Source organism: Lissotriton vulgaris, chromosome 5, assembly GCF_964263255.1.
Source record: "Lissotriton vulgaris chromosome 5, aLisVul1.2, whole genome shotgun sequence".
NCBI classification, from domain to species: Eukaryota; Metazoa; Chordata; class Amphibia; order Caudata; family Salamandridae; genus Lissotriton; species Lissotriton vulgaris.
In genome coordinates this window covers 1,417,939,559-1,417,954,959 of record NC_141693.1, presented here as the reverse complement: position 1 = coordinate 1,417,954,959, position 15,401 = coordinate 1,417,939,559, and the positions used below count along the sequence as shown (strand labels likewise).

The following is a 15,401-nucleotide window of genomic DNA, read 5'->3' as shown; positions in this document are numbered from 1 at the left end:
CTGGAACGATTTTTCAGCAGCTTGCCCACCTCCAGAAAGAGAGAATCACACTTTAGAACAAGTAAGGAGCTTTGAGGCAAAGATATGCCATCTGGGGGCGGGGTTGGATGATGCCTGCTAGGTGGCAATGAGACAAAAGGGTTAACCATAGATAAATGTTTCCCAAAAAGTTGAAGGAAAATATGTAGTGCAAGTCATATGTGATGTAGGTGTTGCACCATGAGAAGCCCACTTTCATATTAAATGTACATTTCGTATGTATAAGGGGAAAGGAATACTCAAGAGATACCGGAAAGGCTTTAGTATCATTATACACATCTGCACACCAATTAAATCTCAGTTAAATTAAATGTGTGCTCCTGGTCGGGTCCCATAGCAATGCCCGTAGCCCCGCCCCTGTAGCCCCACCCTCAACCCACCCCCTAGTCCATATCTTAATTTGGTGCATACCTGCACTTATTTTTTTCCTGTTAAAGAACTTCACGGGAGGATGATATGGCACTAAAGCTTGCAGCTTGTTTTTGAAATGCGGCTTTCTTCTAATGTTTCCAATCTCAAGTTTAACATGGGCAATGAAAGAATGCCAGCAAGCATACAGAACAAACTAAGTATGTTATTTCCACAGAGTATAATTAGTATATACCCAAAAATGATTCAGGTATGTGGAATTCCTATAGCCTAACGCCCAGTAAATATTGTGTGTGGTCAAGGGCAACACATTTTCAAGTGTATTTTGTCCTTGGGACAAGTAGGCCCAGCCTCCTGCAGCAGAAACCCTTTGGTTCCCAGTTTGCAGTACCACAATAAGGATCAGGGAAGGGCGCTGTCTCCCGTTAAGGTAATATTTTTGTCCGTATGTTAATGCTGTTCATACTTGTATTGATGGTTCATCAATTGAAAGCCTTTATTATTAGGGTGAGTGCTCTAAGTAAATGTTGTAAGCTCTTGCTACACTACTGACAGTGGTTCCAGTGTAAAAATGTGTTCACACGTTTTCAAAGTTTAGCAATATGAGGCTATGTATAATTCTCCCGAAATGGTGTCTGATTTCATGCAAATAGTTGCAGAAGCTTTAAAGCAAGATTGACGATTCTTTGCTGTCAAAATAAAAAAATCAAAGTAAGAAAAAACATTTTGGTAAATACTGTAAAATGTCAGGTACCATTTCTTTGCAGCATCATTTAGTAACATGTGTTGAGGCATGCTTGTATTTCCCAAAAATATTCATAATGGAAAATCAGTGTAACCAGTTTCAATAAGGAGTATTGAAAACAAAAATAAACAAGCATTAGCAAAGCCAGTAGATCTGAAATTGGTGGTCAGCTTTTTAGGTTTGTCAATGTGTGACTTGTTTTGGCATGGTTTTGTAAACCCTTATTGGCGTGGGAGCAGCCAGGCCCTTACCATTATAACAAATATGTATAAAGTAGAATAACAAAAAATAATAAGGTAGATATATGATCCTTAGTATTAGGGCACTTCTTGTGAATACTAATAATGTAAGGCCAAAAACGCGAGAGTAGTTTACCTGACTAGCCGCATTCCCCCTCCTGTAGTTCCCGGCGCCGTGTTTCAAAAGACGGTCACCTGACTTTAATCTAATTTCGTGTAGAACACCCTTACAAATGCATTTTTTGTATCTATACCCAGCCCTGAAGATTCGCAGTCTGTTCCCTGCGATGAAACACGTGTTGGCCAGTACAGAGGAACATTAAACCGGTGTTATACACCAAGAACTCTACATCTTTTGAACTCTTTTATTGCATCAATTGGTCGACTTACTTAAGTCTTGATGTGCTCAGTTTACTTTTCTCATTGAAACTGTAAATCACCCAGAAATTACTGTTTTTCTCCAGTGCAGGGGCTCTGTTACTAAACATTGTTTTTATGTCTCATAAAGCACACCCTGCCACAGTAGTTACTGGCACTGAACAAAACTACTTTGTGTGCCAATATGCTCCTTGTGAAAGTGCAGAATGCTGTCCCCCACAGTGAAGCCAGCCGTTACAAAGAGCGAGTGAGAGAGAATTTTAATAAACACAAAAGGTCACAGTCAACGCCAGACTACATTAGGGGCCCAATTATTAAAGAAAGTCTCAAAAGTGCACCCATGGTATAAAAGTGCAGCTATATGGCTTTCGTGAACTCCCACGAATTTACAGAAGTAGGACAAGAAATAGTACTTTAGCATGAGCAAATATACATGTGTACATTTGCTCATGCAAAAATCTGAGTGTTTGCAAGTTCACTTTCCCTCCAACCACTTTTTCCCCCCCGACTCTGGAAGAAGCTTTACGTCTGGCATTGTCAGGACTAACCTTCCAGCATTTCTCAGTATGGGAAAAGATTAGAGAACAGTTGTAGAAAACACTTAAAACATGCAAGTTAGTATGTTTGCAAAGACTCAAAAGGGCATTCTAACCCTGAACTATTGCTTACCACTACCTTCAGCTCCAGTATGTAGATCTGCAGAAATGTGGCAATAGAAGGGGATTGCAAGCATTCAAACACTACTATGTATGAGCCCTGGCATAATCAGAGAGGCTATATCAGAGTTCTTATATAATGGAATTCCTGCCATAATGTGTTGCTGCACTACATGGAACCAAAAGGGCAAGTGGATTTTGATACAGACCATTTATGAAGCAACCTGCCCCATGGACAAGTAGATATTTTATTAAATTCCACACCCCTGAATGTTTGGAAAATGCATAAATATCTATAACCTATAATATATACAAACACAATTATACCTTGTAGTTCAAAACATGACATTAGTTGAGAGTTACAAAATAAGCTCTTTGGATAGTATATCATTTACGGTTTCAAAAGCTATCACATGCAACATGAACCCTCACAATGGCCTTTAAGCAGATTCACTTTATTATTCAGGATTTTCAATTAAACAAAAAATAACATTGAGCACATGTAGTTGTAATATGTTAGCCAATAACATTACACACAGTATTAAACAGGTCTGCTGCTGGAGCACTGTTATCATTCAGCAAAGCTATATGTGCAAATGGCATCATGTGTTTATAAATCATTGATTACCCAAATTATAAATTTATTGGCCTCTTTTGATTCGTAAGAAGTTTCTAACTCAGGTTGAATTGGTCAAGTCTACATTGCCTTAACTGTTGATTAGGTTTACTTCACCGAAAAAGGTACGTCCTTGTCTTTTAAGTATACTCTGAAAAACATATTACAAAATGAATTTGCAGAAACACAATCTACATCAGAACTTTACTGTAGCCTAAGATTAATGTTGCACTGGCAAGAGACGTGTCAGGGCTTTAGCAGTTCTTGGAGATAGACAGAGTGCATGTGGTAAGCAGCCATCCAGCTGGACCGCTTACAGAAGTTTCTGTAGTAGGGATTGGAGGCCGCAGAGTAGTAATCCTGCCACGCCTGATAATAGGACCTCCAGTAATCTTCATAAGCTTGCCTTTCATATGGCGGGAAGCCGGGGTTTCTAGGCTCCAATGTAGCTGAAACCTCTTCCTCCCTATGCTTATGAATGCCTCTCTGAGAATGGTTTGGAGGATGCTTGGCTTGACTGCTTTTAGACCATTTAGTCTTTGCTTTCACTGGCTTTTGCCGGCTCACTTTAGATTTTGTAATTGGTCTGTTTTCTGAGAGTCCCTGCAAATCACGGGAGAAATGTTCCACATGTGCTACCGGGGCACTGTTTGGTTGGACATGGTCTGTGCTTGATGAAGATAGAAACTCTTTCTCGTCCTCTGGAAAATCAATGGGTCGTTTTTCAGTTTCACGCGCATCTTTGTTTTGGGGCTCATTCTTCAGGTGCTGCTCACGGCACTCATAGTCCGATGAGGAGCTAGAGCTGAAGGACTCCTTCTCGCTCTTACTACCATACGTTGCACGCACACTAGAATTTGCAATGGAGCCACTGCGGCCAGGCCACTCACTGTCGTCATTCATTTCAGTTTCAGGGTCATCAGTCCTTTCGGTTTCAGAGCCGTTATCCTTTTCCAGATTAGGGTGGCCATTTCTTTCCTTTTCATAGCCATCGATCATTTCCGTGATAGGATCCTCGCTCTGCTGAGGGTATCCGTGTTCACCAGGCCCTGTGTAAACCCTGATGATCTCTACATGCTTATCTAAACCCTCCTTGATGAACTGCTCGTAATCTTCCACCAATTCAGTAAAAGTCAAGGTGAGGTCACTCTTGTGTTTAAATGAAGCTAAGGAAAGTATTTTCGGACGTGAATGATCGGAAGACTCTTGTTCCCCCGCTGCTTCAGGGGAGTTCTTAAGCAGCCGTCCTTTCCCCGCATCAAGACTTAAACTCTTCCTAAGAGAGGGGACTACTGGGACATCAGCAGCTGATTTTGTAGGCAATTCCTCTATAGTTCCTTTCATAACCGGGTTCAGTATGGATTCCTCTGTGGTTTCTTTCAGCATATGTTTCTGCTTTAGACCCTTCTTGAAATTTGATCTTAAGGATTTAGAAATTAAACCAGTTGGGCTTTCAAGCGCACTCTGTGGATTCGTCCTTGTGCTGGTGACAGTCATAGCTTCAGCGGGCAAAATGTCAGTCTTCGGCAATGGATTCGCTCGCTTGAGAGGTGTCACTTCAACGTTCCACTTAGGAGAATCTTCCATTAGATCAGCTGTGATAGGCTCTGAAAAACAAACACGTATCTCAGTCAACATGTGTGTTATCGCCAACACTCTAGACACCTAGAAATCACAACCAAACTATGGGCCGAAGAAACACTAAAACCATATCATGCAGAGTTAACAACACCATGTGTGTCGAAGCACATTTATCCAGTCCTGGCTTACTTGGCAACACTGCTTTCTGTGTACACTTGCTAAACTATACATGTAATGCATAAAGTGTAAGTACAAGCACCGGCATTCAAAGAATTGTTGGGTTCAAAAGCCAGGGATGAAAGTGCGCCTGATGACACAGAGAGTTAGAAATTCAGTATGTTACCTTCTTTATGGTATATTGGAAGAAAAATGGATAGGGATGTAAAAAAATGCATAGTTTGATTGACTTGTAGTCTAATAAAACTCGCATCCAAGGGCATTTCAGTGCTCAGTCGTGGCTGCTGGATGCATAAATCCCAAAGCACTAGATAAAAGATGTCACCTAAAGGATCGATGCAATTTTATATCAAGAACGCATGGCATGCCCCTGAAAAGGAAAAGCCTCTATCAAACTCCACTGAACTGTATGGAAAGATAATCAACTTGGAAAGTCGTATTTCTATAAAATAGTTACGGTGAAAGGGTGAGAGTTTTAGAGGCTACGTTCTCGGAAAGCTGGGCTTTTGTACAACTCGGCAGCAAGGGTTTCCCTCCAGACACGATTACAGCCTGCAGATGCTCATTTCTAGGAATCTCGGGCATCCTGCACAGATCAATAGAATCACAGAACACCACTCGCCCACGCTGGACCTTTATAGCTGCTAAAGGCAATGACGGTACAGGGTTATCTAGTTAACGTGTTTTGATACTTCTTTAGCTGGAAAACAGGAAAAAAGGTAAACAACTGATAAGTAAGTTAAGAAAAACCATACCTGCCTGCAAGGAAATAGATAGGCCGTGAGGAAAATGAACGAAAAAAACATCTGCCGCACATGAAACAGCCAGAACAGTAGGGGGGTTTTATGATCTCATCGGCCTTTTGGACACAAACAAAAGGTCACAGCGCTCCGACAGAAAACACTAACAGACTAAGCAGCCCAAAGAGTACATGGCAAATACTTCTCACATCAGCCATTTTACACAACGGCGAAACCCTACATGTGCCACTCGGAGCCGTACAAAGGGACCAGCTAAACTGTACAGAACTTGAACTGGGTGTAGCGCAAGGACACAGAACATGGCTGCTGTGAGAATACAAGAAACTTGTGAATATTAGCAGCTGGTACAAAGAAGGCACAAGCAGCCGGAAATAACATGGTCCCAAATAACGACAGCACCAAGAAAACATTCGACAATGTTTACTAGATTTATGGGGTAGAAGCAGCTAGTTGGCTACACCAGTAAATCATTGGCATCATTCAGGCATCACCTTCTGAGAAAAATAACCAAAATGGACTGAACTGCACACATTTATTAAATCTACAGCCCAGAGGGCTGGTGACCACTGTGAAAGACACAAGGCCAAGACGAGGGCTGCAAAACTAGCTACATGACATTTAGCAGAAAACCTGCCCGAGGATTGTCATGCAAGGCTCAAAAGACAAGATTAGTTGCAAGCTTTAGCAACGGCAAAAGGTCTGGCTATAAAGGAATATTCTACCATGGTAATGTGAAGCATTACAAGTAGATGGCATGGCAATGGGTATGTATTTTGTGGAAGCAAAGAACTGTAGAATAATATTAGTGTAGGTTAAATGGTCAGATGAGAATTGCATTGTCAAGCTGGACCGAAAATCGTCCATATAAGTCACTGACTGCCCTCCTCCCATCTATGCCGCAGCCAGAGAAAAGAACATACATTATATAGTTATCTAAGACACTTTTATAGATTTACATTATCATGGGGGTGTCTCTGAACGTTCAAGATCAGGCAGCTAGACAAATAAAGCTGCGCAGAGGGCATACACTTTTTTGTGGAAGCACACAACTACTTCCCAATCAAAACATCTACTCCTGGCTCCTAACGTGGGCAGAGCCAGACCCGCTCTAGTGATGCCAGAGCCAGACCATAAAACGGTACCGGTCCTTGCTAATGAAGTCCAAACTTTCTGAGGTTAGAAACCGATCACACAATCTCCCAGTTTAAAAAATGCGTTAATCAACCCCATTACACAGGCACAAAATAAGGCAGGTAACCTGCTTGCCCACGTATGCAGGAGGTGGTGTGGCTCAGGACTCAGATTTCCCCTGCGAACCACATAATGCAAAGAAAACTCACTACACATTCGACAGTCACACAGGATAGGATTTAATTTCTCAGGGTCCAACTACCTCCTTTCGGAAAAACGTAATAAGGCTAGAAACTGCAACACACCTACCCACCCCAATATGCTTCAGGGACAAACTACACCACTGAAGAATCTTCACTGGATGAATGACAATTGCAGACTAATAACTGCACGAAATGCAGAGAGACTATGCAACTAAGGATGTGGCACTATAAAAACATCTTTTAAGGAAGAGAAAGCTGATGCCTTCCATACAAAGAAGGTCGACAGAACAAATGAAAACTACAAGAGTAAAAAATTTAAGCATCCTCAAGATTTTTATGAAGATTTATACAAAGAATAACACATAGATGACATTCAACCAAAAAACGTTATTAATAAAGCAGACGCCTTTGAGAGCATTGTCCTTAAAGAGTTGACACCATGGCTGTAGAAAGCTGAAACTAGCTTCAATGCACTAATTCACAAGACCTTTTCAGCACACTTGCTACAAAAACACTAACAAATTACTTAACTGTTTGGGGGTGATGCCAGCTATGGCTGGGGCAGCACTTTTAATTTACCCAAAACTTAAGAGAGACCCAAATGAATTTGGCTCTTGCAAACCTACTGCATTTCTCAATGTCGATGTAGTGCAGCCAATTCGTCAATTCCTGGTCTACTGGATGGTTACTACTGCAACTTATTTCTGGACAACCTATCTCTAGACAACTAATAGATGGGCACTATGGGGCTGGTCAATGAAATGGTAAGAACTTAATTTTTGATCTATGCTCGAGAAATAACACATGCCTGTTAAAAGCTGATGTGAATGGATACTGCATGTCTATTTGGATACAAAACAGTCGAGACAAATTTGCGAATATGTTTACGATTATTTGTTTTTGAGTGCGTGTGAAACTGCAGCCCCAAGTGTAGTTTCCATCCGATCCATGTAGTTGCACTGTTGGTCACTGGGGCTCGCAGTTTGCCAGTGGGGCTGTTTAGGGAGTTGGGCTGACTGCCAGGATATAGCCACGGTGCCTGAAGAAGGGGTCCCCTGCCCAGCAGCGGCCCGTGCAGGGAAGATCGGTGGGGCCAGGTGGGGGTGGGAGGGCAAATTTAGACAGGCGACGAAGGAAAATGAATTATTTATTTAATTTCCCCTCGTGGCAGTCTGTCTAATCCCCCCCAACCCGGTCCCACAGCTCTTACCTGCACAGGCCGCTGCTGCCCCAGCCTTACGGAAGCAAACGTAAAAAGCAAAAACACCAGATATGCTAGTGAGGGTGATCACTTCTGGGAGTTGATGCTGGTGAAGACAATTGGCTGCCAGCAGCAAGTGTTTAGAAGTTCACAGTGCGAAAAAGGACAGGGAGTGAGCAAGTTCAAAGGCAGCTTTTGGCTAATAAACTGGCAAAGCAATCCCTACATCAATATATTTCCTCTTCGGTGGGATGGGATTCTGCCACAGCACTCTAGTCATGGCACCAGCTCATACCATAAACAGGAGGTTCTCAAAGCAGGGTTTGGCGTGGTTTGGTCTTTCTGACTCTCGATGCTAGTTCAAGGTGGGTTCGCAGCACGTGCAACATTATATCTAGTTCCATTTTGAGGCACAGGAAGAATAGGCTTCTTTTTCATTTTTAGAGTTTACTTCTGACTCCAAAGGAGGGCAGCAATAATAGTCCAGCCCCTTGTTCCATCTTTCGTTTGTGGAGCATGTCATTTCTCTTAAATAAAAGGTGAACGATATTCTGGTCATATACACCAGCTTATATCCTAACATTGACGCAGTTGGCGCCAGGCCAACCAGCCACTCATATCGTGAGCTGCATCAAAAAAGTGAAGGCAGAGAAGACATTTCAAGAGCACTTTCTACTGTACACAGTCAGGTTCTATGGTGGCAAAGCATGCCATCATATATGCAGTTTCACAGGGTACCTGGTTATGGGAGACATCAATATCTGGTGAGGGGAACAATTTGCAATACTTGCACAAGATGTAAGTTCACTCCAAGTTCACTCCATACGGGTGACAGACAGTTCAAGCCTGTTGGTTGGGCAGCCTCAGATTGTCTGATGCCAGGCTGCCACACTGAACACAGGCGATGGACAAAGAGCTATTAACAGAACAATTGGTCAAACCCCTCTCGATCTTCAGTTGATGCCACCAACTGCCAAAACTGTCAATACCCACCGGGCATGATAACCTCCCTTCGTTACACGAAGTTTCCAACTCCAATAGAGTTATTAAGCTTGTATCCGTGTCGCTGAAATATATCTCTCAGGGGGTTGTTACACGAGTCTCCTTAGCAAAAATAAAATGCCAGGTGGGACGGAACTGATTAATTCAGGAACATGATGGCATAGGAGTATTACACTGTGGATTTCTGACCACACTGATGTTCACCAAAACCATGGTAATGCATACAGAGGCCATTTGCTTATCCCTGACCAACGGGGCTATATCTGTAGAATACAGGTGTGAAAGGAAACCAAAAATGTTCCAGACTTCATGGCAAAAAATATTGCCATAATTCTATCGATCCACAAAGAGAAAGAAAGCTTTCATCCTAGTCAACTTCAACTTCTTGAAATAGATACACATCTGCTCTGGTCATCAGTATAAACAAATGGGTGTAGCAAACTACGGATGGTTGATAGCCAGAACTAAACACAGCTCTCTCTAGACCTAGGCTGTAAATATATAAATAAGCATGAGATAGGTTGCCACTGTCACAGCTGCTATTTAAACTTCAATAGGAATAGTAATCAAAAATTGTATTGCTGCTCCATTGAAGGAATATGCATATAACTGAATGCACATGGTGATGAATCAGCTACAAAATAGTAAACCTGTCACCCCGGTTACCAAATTGTATCAAATCTTCCGTCACTCAACTCTCACTTCATGTCTGGGACCAAGGTATTCAGAAACTTAATTGGGCAAACTTACCCTCACTTTCACATAACTAACCATCAATCAAGAGTTACACCCATTAGCAAAGCAGTTAGTTTAAGCAATGGAAAGAATGAGCATGTATAAAAACAAACATTGCCAATGCCAATGGGGTTGCCTTAAGAATGAAAGTGCCTTTTTTGTCACTTAAGGATTTAGGGACTCAAAAAGTCACACATGTGAGCTCTGTCGCTCTTGTTTGCACTCATGCATCCATTCATCCATCCATCCATCCATCCAGTGACTTATTCTTGAATTCACGCTCTGACACACCCACAATAAAACAAACTCAAACACATATTCAAGACAAATTAAAATAAGAAAAGTACAAAAAAAAACTACTGCTATCTGAACAAAGCAGAAATATGCTTGCAATAATTAAACTAGACGTAGCAGAAGGTATCTATCTTGCAGTGATATGTAGTCTACTTTTGTTTTAAAGTTCCAATATGAATGCCATTTTAGAATCAATGTGTTCGCCATCAAGGAATGATAAAACAACAATACACTTGGGCCTATAGCATTCCATAATATAATTTTGTTTAGACAGAGTGGTCTTTCAGGATGCAGCACACTGCAGGTGAAATGAACTGTAAGCAAAAGGTCATTTATTTACCACTTTCTGGGAATCTCTAATATCCTCTTCAGAAAAGTTAAAAGTAACTATTAAAGGAGGAAACTGAAAACTAAAAGACTGACCAAACAGACCTATAGCTGAAGTACACTTATTTTCCACTGTATGTGCACATATAATCAGAAAATGCCATTATTCACAGCACGAAAGAGCCACTGACTGACATGGTGTGAACCTATCCCCCATGCAATAAGCTTTCATGTGTGGCAGCATAGCGTAAATGACACTCAGCCAAACCAATGGCAGAAAAGGGCTAATCCAAAGGCCCTCTATGTATCTATACATACACACACACCGACATACACATACATGCATACATATATATACATGCATATACATACACATACATACATATATATACATATACATACACATACATACATACATATACATGCATATACATACACATACATACATGCATATACAAACATACATACATGCATACATATATACACGCATATACATACACATACATGCATACATATATACACGCATATACATACACATACATGCATACATATATACATGCATATACATGCATACATATATACATGCATATACATGCATACATATATACATGCATATATATATACATGCTTATACATACACACAACAGATAGAGATAGAGATATAGATAGAGATATAGATAGAGATATAGATATAGAGATATAGATCGAGATATAGATAGAGATATATAGAGATAGAGATAGAGATATAGATAGATAGATAGATAGATAGATATAGATAATATATATTATCTACTGGCGGTCGCCAGTAGGTAGTTATAGTTAGGACCTCGTTTCCATAGGAAATCCGCAACATTCTATTTGGAATAACTTTGGCGCCGGTCGACGAATACACGCGAAATTCTCCAAAAAGATGGCCTGCTCCACTCCTTCCCTGAAAGTTTCGGGGTGATTTGTGAAGCGGGGGCCGAGAAAAAAGGGGGGTCCCAAAACTTGTTTTCCCCATGCAATTTTCCACAGGGACCTTTAAGTGAGGCTACAGCCCGAACTGCTGAACGGAATTACACCAAATTTGGCAAAAAGGTAGAGTTTGGTTCGCAGATGAAGCTTTTTGTTAAATGGTGTAAATCCGTTCAGTAGTTCCTGAGAAAATCAAAAGTAAAATCATAGATATATCTATAGACCAAGTACGGTACACGTATGGTACGCGTACCCTCCGGTGCAAGAGCCGAATGCTAATTGGCGGTCAACACTCCAAACCAGGAAGTGTTGGCAGCCATCTTGTGCCTTGGTAGAACTGAGGCACAAAAAAGCAGTGAAAGAATCGCGAAAACACGCAAAGGGGGTTGGGTAGAAACACCATGACCCCCTAGGCCTGCTCAGGGGGTCCCACAAGGACCCCCAAGGCCCAAAGAAGATTTGTATTTTTTTTTTTTTTTTAAATCGTGGGATACGCGTAGGGTATGCTTACCCTGCTGATAGAAAAAATTATGGATTGCACCACTCTGCAAACGCGCCCCTTGGAGGGTTTGCAGAGTGGTGCAATCCGTCACCTCAAGCCCCGCCCCCTCCCTGAACCACTCTGCAAACGCACCCCCTGGCGCGTTTGGAGAGGGGGAAGTAATTCCCCTTCAATACTGGGGGTTTCTGGGGGCTAACTAGCCCACCAGGTACCTCCAGTAAGCGCCACGGAGCTGCGTTGCAGAGTGTTGTAAAAAGGGGCGTGGCCTCATTACACCGGCCCCAACAACGCTAGGATGCCTGGCTTCACCTTGGAGGTGCCCAGGAGTGGGCACTTCACAGGGAAAGGCCAGGAAGGGTTCCTCGGCGGTATTCGTACAAGCGCCGAGATGCCTCATGGTGATTCGTGCGCTATACAAGTACCACTACATTACATTACATTACACACCTCTCTGCAACGCAGTCCCCTGGCGCATACTGGCGGTTCCTGGTGGGCTAGTTGGCCCCTAGGGAAACCCAGTATGCAAGGGGAATTAGTTCCCCTCTGCAAACGCGCCAGGGGGCACGTTTACAGAGTGGTGCAATCCGTCACCTCAAGCCCCGCCCCCTCCCTGAACCACTCTGCAAACGCGCCCCCTGGCGCGTTTGCAGAGGGGGGAGTAATTCCCCTTCAATACTGGGGGTTTCTGGGGGCTAACTAGCCCACCAGGTACCTCCAGTAAGCGCCACGGAGCTGCGTTGCAGAGTGTTGTAAAAAGGGGCGTGGCCTCATTACACAGGCCCCAACAACGCTAGGATGCCTGGCTTCACCTTGGAGGTGCCCAGGAGTGGGCACTTCACAGGGAAAGGCCAGGAAGGGTTCCTCGGCGGTATTCGTACAAGCGCCGAGATGCCTCATGGTGATTCGTGCGCTATACAAGTACCACTACATTACATTACATTACACACCTCTCTGCAACGCATCCCCCTGGCGTATACTGGAGGTTCTGGTGGGCTAGTTGGCCCCCAGGGACCCCCAGTATGCAAGGGGAATTAGTTCCCCTCTGCAAACGCGCCAGGGGGCGCGTTTGCAGAGTGGTGCAATCCGTCACCTCAAGCCCCGCCCCCTCCCTGCACCACTCTGCAAACGTGCCCCCTGGCCCCCTGCATACAGGGCAAGTATATATATATATATATATATATATTTTCCAATGTGACCCTCAGACCTGCGATACGCTCTGCTACCAGTGCTCTGCGTAGGGGCTGGATCAGGGCCCAGACAACAATTTTCTCTCCAAGGACGCGGCACTCTAGGTTGGGGTTTTAAACTTGATTTTATTATTAACTTCTGCTCGACCAACGTGTTTCAGCCTACAGCAGCTTTGTTCATGGTAAGTGAGCCTTGTTTGTTTTTACTTTTTATCCCATTTTATCCATAAGAGGGCATTATGGGATATGTAGTTTTTCTATGTTAATACAATTATATATATATATATATATATATATAATATATAATATATATATACAGTTTAACCGACAGTCCTTGCTTGAATTTTCGTTATTTATGAAGGTATTCATAAAGCAATTTTATCTTAGTTTTTTGTCACTGATTTAGTACCCAATTAATAGGTTTGGCAGTCTTTCATTATAAGTCTTGTTTCCACATTCATTTCGCCAGCGCTTGTGTGTAGCCGCCTGGGATATGTAGTGCACCATAATGCCCTTATTTTAGATGGTTTTTTGGTATCATTTTTTATACTCTGCCTTCTAGTGACTCAATTCATATTCTTTGATGTCAATATCAATTTGCGCCCTGTATTCAAGTTCCTCTTTTAATAATGATTTTGAGCGATGATTTTTCAAACTGCCCATCATCCGTTTTTGTCATTTCATATTGATGTGGAACTTTACATACAGCTATGTTTCTTTCAATGATGTTGTGCTGTTAGAGTCATTGAGCAGGGTATAGTACCCTTTTTCAGATTTGATACAGGGACAATTGGTATTGATTTTGTACTGATTTTTCAATAATTTCCATTTTGCTGTTGCATCGTCACTCAAGATGTACATAGAGTTCTTCGTCGCAGTTCATCCCTCTTGGGGCCTTGGTTTTGAGTCTGATGATTAGACGCGATTCAATTAGTCTCAGTTTTGTGCGTCTGTCACTCCTCTCTCATTCAATAGTACCATGAAGATCCCATAGTACGACATAGCTCTCCAATTGCTTCCTTGGCACAATGCCATGTGCTTTGCTGTGGCGTACGACATGTCTTTATTCTTTACTGCACTTATGTGTTCCAATATTCTTTTTTTGAGCATACATGTTGTGCTACCACTGTATTTCATTTTGCACTCACATTCAATGATGTACACCACATGTGTTGATGTACATGTGATTTTCTCTTGGATTAACATCGTTTTTCCATTTGGCTCAAGGATGTTATTCTTGTTCAATCCAATTTTACATGCCTTGCATTTTTTGAAACCTTTTGATGATCAGTCAGCCAACTACATTTTCCTTTTGTTTTTTTTACCTTGAAAGTGACTTCTCACTAGTTGATCTTGTAGTGAGTCAGTTTTTCGGTAAGTTATCAGCATCTTTCCAATATCTGGACCCCCAGATATGAGATGCCAGTATTTTCGAATTTTGGTAGCGATAATCCGACTTTCTTTGCTGTATGTGGTGATGAATCGTGGGGGGCTCTTGGTTTCCTTCGGGGGTCTCGTTTTTGGGTTCAAGAGTTCTGTTCTAGTTTTTTGCGAAGCCCGCTTTTTACTTTTTCCTAGACTTCTTTCACTGTAACCTCTCGTTTTAAGTCTGGTCAGGGTTTCCTCTATCTTTCTTAGGCATTTGTTTCTTTCGAGCAGTTGCGTTTCATCCGAAGACATTCGCCATAAGGTATACTGGCGATTAATGGTTGAGGATGGAAGCTCGTACCATGGAGTATGCTGTTGGTTGAATTTTTTTTACGAAATAGAGATGAATGAATTTTATTATTTTCAATGTAGATTTTTAGATCCAAGTCGTCTATTTCCTTTTTACTGGTTGTGCAAGTAAATTCTAAACCAACATCATTCTGGCAGAGTTTCAGATAATAGGTGTTAAAATCCTGCAATGTACCGTTCCAGATTTAAAACAAGTCATCTATGTATCTGACCCATAGAATTATTTTGTCTAGATCCATTTGGATGCTTGAATCCCAGGCTATTGTTTTCTCCCACCAGCCCATCGTAATGTTTGCATAATTTGGCGAAAAAGAAATGCCCATAGCTGTTTCACATTCTTGTTTGTATAATTGATGGTTAAATAAGAACACATTATTTGTCAGGGATATTTTGATCATCCGCAAATGCATTTTCGTATGTTGGAGTTCCTCAGTATTACGTATTACGATCTATGGCATCTGAAATACTTTTTCCTAGCAAACAAACCTGGCCTATAGCTGTTATCATTGGCTTCCCACCATAACCAACTCAAGCCTCCTTTATGGAGCTTAAGCTTTCCCACAA

At 42.0% G+C, this 15,401-nt stretch overlaps 1 protein-coding gene across 1 annotated transcript in view; it reads right to left on the bottom strand.

Annotated features, from left to right (window-relative positions):
- Nucleotides 1-2,862: 2,862 nt before the first annotated feature.
- Nucleotides 2,863-15,401, bottom strand: part of DDX20 (DEAD-box helicase 20) — a 302,908-nt gene continuing 290,369 nt past the window's right edge. Inside the window, exon 11 of the mRNA XM_086923351.1 lies at nucleotides 2,863-4,649. Within this exon, the coding sequence (XP_086779477.1) occupies nucleotides 3,289-4,649 (1,361 nt within the window). The 3' untranslated portion in view covers nucleotides 2,863-3,288. The remainder of the gene's footprint in view (nucleotides 4,650-15,401) is intronic.